At 42.9% G+C, this 3,797-nt stretch overlaps 1 protein-coding gene across 1 annotated transcript in view; it reads right to left on the minus strand.

The window, feature by feature from the left end:
• Nucleotides 1-2,311: 2,311 nt before the first annotated feature.
• Nucleotides 2,312-3,797, minus strand: part of capn7 (calpain 7) — a 12,525-nt gene continuing 11,039 nt past the window's right edge. Inside the window, exons 20-21 of the mRNA XM_069719922.1 lie at nucleotides 3,643-3,735; nucleotides 2,312-2,607 (exon numbers count right to left, since the gene is read on the minus strand). Coding sequence (XP_069576023.1) covers nucleotides 2,463-2,607; nucleotides 3,643-3,735 — 238 coding nt within the window. The 3' untranslated portion in view covers nucleotides 2,312-2,462. The remainder of the gene's footprint in view (nucleotides 2,608-3,642; nucleotides 3,736-3,797) is intronic.

A 3,797-nucleotide genomic window follows, 5' to 3' on the forward strand; every position in this document is an offset into this window, starting at 1 on the left:
ACAATTTCACAGGAAACACAATGTTTCAAAAACAGCCTTATCTCAGCGAGAGAAGCTCAAAAACAGCATAAAACTGCATTACAGTGCCACGGCTTAAACCAAGTGTTTACAAACAAGTTTCATACTCAGAACTATGGGAAATGGGATATACTACATGGGCAAAGTGGTTTCAAGTCACTTTGTGTGGACAATTTCACAGGAAACACAATGTTTCAAAAACAGCCTTATCTCAGCGAGAGAAGCTCAAAAACAGCATAAAACTGCATTACAGTGCCACGGCTTAAACCACGTGTTTACAAACAAGTTTCATACTCAGAACTATGGGAAATGGGATATACTACATGGGCAAAGTGGTTTCAAGTCACTTTGTGTGGACAATTTCACAGGAAACACAATGTTTCAAAAACAGCCTTATCTCAGCGAGAGAAGCTCAAAAACAGCATAAAACTGCATTACAGTGCCACGGCTTAAACCACGTGTTTACAAGATGCAGCTGCAGAGATGAGCACCAAAGAACACAGCAGCCAAAACTTTGCACACGACGCGCTGCCGAGCGGCGACGGCAACCGGAAAGAAACTTCTCGTACGGAAATGTGAAGTAAACAAGCCGACTTTGCGTAAATCAAATTGGCATTTTCCTTTCTGTGTGTCGCGTTTGACAGTAAACGTGTCGAGAGATGATTTGAAAAAAAAAAAAAAAAGGGAGGTGAGGAGGGGGAAGAAAAGTGCAATACATCAACGTGAAAGTAAACAGAATGTGAATTACGCATGCGTACGCCCGCGGGTACGCCGCGTGGCGCCCGCGTCGCGTGGAATCGGGCCGACGTTTGCCGCGCAGCCGTGACATCCACCGACAACACGAAGAGACGTCATTCAACCGCTGCTCACGCTGGATTCCCTGCGGCGCCGCTCTGCTCCTGAGAATATCAGAAAAACCTTCGAGGTCATTCGAGGAAGAAGAAAAAAAAAAAAAAATTAACCGTCAACCCCGAAAGGCTTTAAAAACAGGTTTCACTGTTTTGGCGGCTTTATTTAAACTCGTTGGCGACGAACCGAACGACGAGACGACAGAAAGTCCGATCGGTTTTTCCGTGTAATGTTTGGCGAAAAGATCCAACTGATTTGATCCCTAATGTCTTCATATTTACTGACACTTACTAATATTTTGTTTTGTGGCTGCAAGATTCAAGCAACTACTTTTTCCAAGTGGTTTTGCAGCAATGAGCATCTCAAACATCGGATCCGTGTGGTTTTGGACACTTTCAGTGACTTTGCGTTGCTTTATATTCAGTCTCTTCGTGTGGGTTATCATTGATCAAATTTAATATCTTGTCTGGTTTATTATTTGGTTTATGTGTTTATTTAAACCATGGACGTCCCGATCGGGTTTTTTTTTTTTTTTTTGCTCAAAATCCCGAGGGGCCGATGCAAATCTCCCGTTTTGTCAATTTCTACCGTATTTGTCTCGTCTTTCAGAGCTCACAGTCACAGTCACAAAAACAACAACAACAACATCTCCTTTTCATCCCAGTTAACCGAGTGAACTCGCTGCGTTTTTCGGTGCTGTAATAAGTTAGCAGTGCCGAACGCAGCTGGACTAAATGGATCAAAATTGTGTTTGTGAAATGTGATGTTTGAAACCATGTGACTTCTTGTTGTAATTACTCTCGCTGGCAGAAGAGGGAGATAAAAGTTCAGCACGGCATGTTTAGAATAATTTAAGTTGTGCAGCTTTTAAAGCAGCCTCTCTTCTGCTGATTATATTGCGTGATGATTTTAAAAAACAAAACAGGATGTCAAATTTCAACCACAAATCTCAACTCGGAGCCGCAACTTGTGTCAAAAGTGTGCGGACGTCTCAACGTTCCATCCAAATGCGAAAGTTCAGTACTTCTGCGATGTTGAGGTGCTTGTTGCAGCAAAACACACACTGGAGGAGGAGAAGAGGAAGAAGAAGCTCATCTCAACCCCGCAGCTTCTTCCTGTTGAGTCCAGGATGTGGTTGTAGACCACAGGTGCCTCATTAAATCCACTCGATTTGACTGACCAGAACCACGATGTTGATGCTAATTATACCATCTTATCGCGGCAAGAGGAAGTAGCGCTTTCATCAGCATTATATTTTTTTTTTTTGCTTGGAATAGCTGTTTAATTTTTGCTGAAAGTGTATTAAATTCTGTGTCTAAATGGTTTTGGGTTAGAATACCCACTGAAGTGCCTCTGGATTATTTCTTATTAATAATTTATCTACGTTGAAGTTCAAGCCCTCAATTCTGTCCATTTATGTTAGCGTAGGTTTCGGGGGGGTGGGGGGGTTAGCAGCAGTCACATTCTCGGCTCTCGGGGGTTCTTTACGGAGGCCTCGACACCTCGTGGCGTCTCCAAACTGCAGTTTCAGAAGAATCTCGTGATGCTGTGAAGTACCTTCCTCCAGATCTCCGTGCTCCCGCCAAGCTCCGTCTTCATTGGAGCTGCGAGACCTTAAGGGGCGAAGTGCTGGCAAAGTCCAAGAAGAAGGGTCCTTCCTGTTTGGGCAGGAAGGTGGTGGGGATGACGTTGTAGAGGCCTGCCGGGACGTGGTCGGCCTCCATGTAGCAGAATCCGCATCTAGGGAAAGACAGAAGGAGACGGACGTTTTGAAGTCCGACAGAATTCAACATCGGCTAAGAGGCAACCAAGTATTTCAATGGCGGTGAAAACGACAATTAAAAGCAAAACTTCTCGGACTACTCGGTCGATAAATTCCCCTCTTCTTAACTTCAATTACTGAGTGGAAAGCAGTATGTTTGGAAAGACACGCGTTATGTCCACAGACACGTGGCCGATCTACGTGACGCACATTTGTGACTCGGTCAGGAACTTCAGCTGATGTGTGTCCGTAAAACTCATTGATACACTTATTAAAAAATACACTTGACTAGAGGGTATATTTCTTTTTCTTTTTTTCCCCCTCCCTTTGCTTATGTAATGCCGGTGGTCTTAAAAACGGGTTTGTCTCACAGGTTGTAGCTTCTTCACAGCACGTGGCTGCAAGTATTTCGATTTTTGTTGACTGCCAGCGTGTTGACGTTTGTCTTTTTTTAATATACCTGATTTTTGTTTGAATTATACAGCAATCAATATACGGAGGTAACTACAAACAAAAACAAACAAACAAAAAAATTATATATAAATGCTACTTTTTCAAATAGAATGACTGAACACTTGCTAAATATTGTGAAAGATATTGACATTTTTTTTTTAAAGTCAGAAGTGACCATATTTGGACAAGTGGGGGACGAGCGAGGAGTGTTATTTTATTTTTTTTTTTTTTACATATTGTCTGGACTGAACCTAAAGTAATAAACCGATGTTCATCGGTAATGATTGAAAAAAAACATGTGACGGCCAACATTTGGCAAGAAATTGGATTGATAAATATAAATGTTTAGGTCGTTCACAGACAATGTCTCTGTTGTATTGTCTGTCCACCAAAGAACACTGTAAAGTATCCCACCTGGTACATATCATGGATTGCTTTCAATTTTGAGGGGATGAAAATAAAGTCAGTCAGCATATTGTCAGTGAACCTTCTAAACTTGGGTTTTGAATTTAATTGCTAGGCCATGCCTGTGATGGTATTCCCACTGGGTTTTTCTGTACCTGTAATCTCCGCTGCTCTTCTTCTGGAGGGCAGCGGCGCCTGCATCGCCCACCGTCGACACCACCACCACCTCGAAGCCGACGCTGTACTGCCTGCAAACGCGCAGGAAAACCAGAAAACATCGATCACGAGTCAGTTCAACCCAGACGGGTGA

The sequence above is a fragment of the Brachyistius frenatus genome, unplaced genomic scaffold (assembly GCF_029030835.1).
Source record: "Brachyistius frenatus isolate BFR_SWC_R1_liver_20210118 unplaced genomic scaffold, ASM2903083v1 Contig_227, whole genome shotgun sequence".
NCBI classification, from domain to species: Eukaryota; Metazoa; Chordata; class Actinopteri; family Embiotocidae; genus Brachyistius; species Brachyistius frenatus.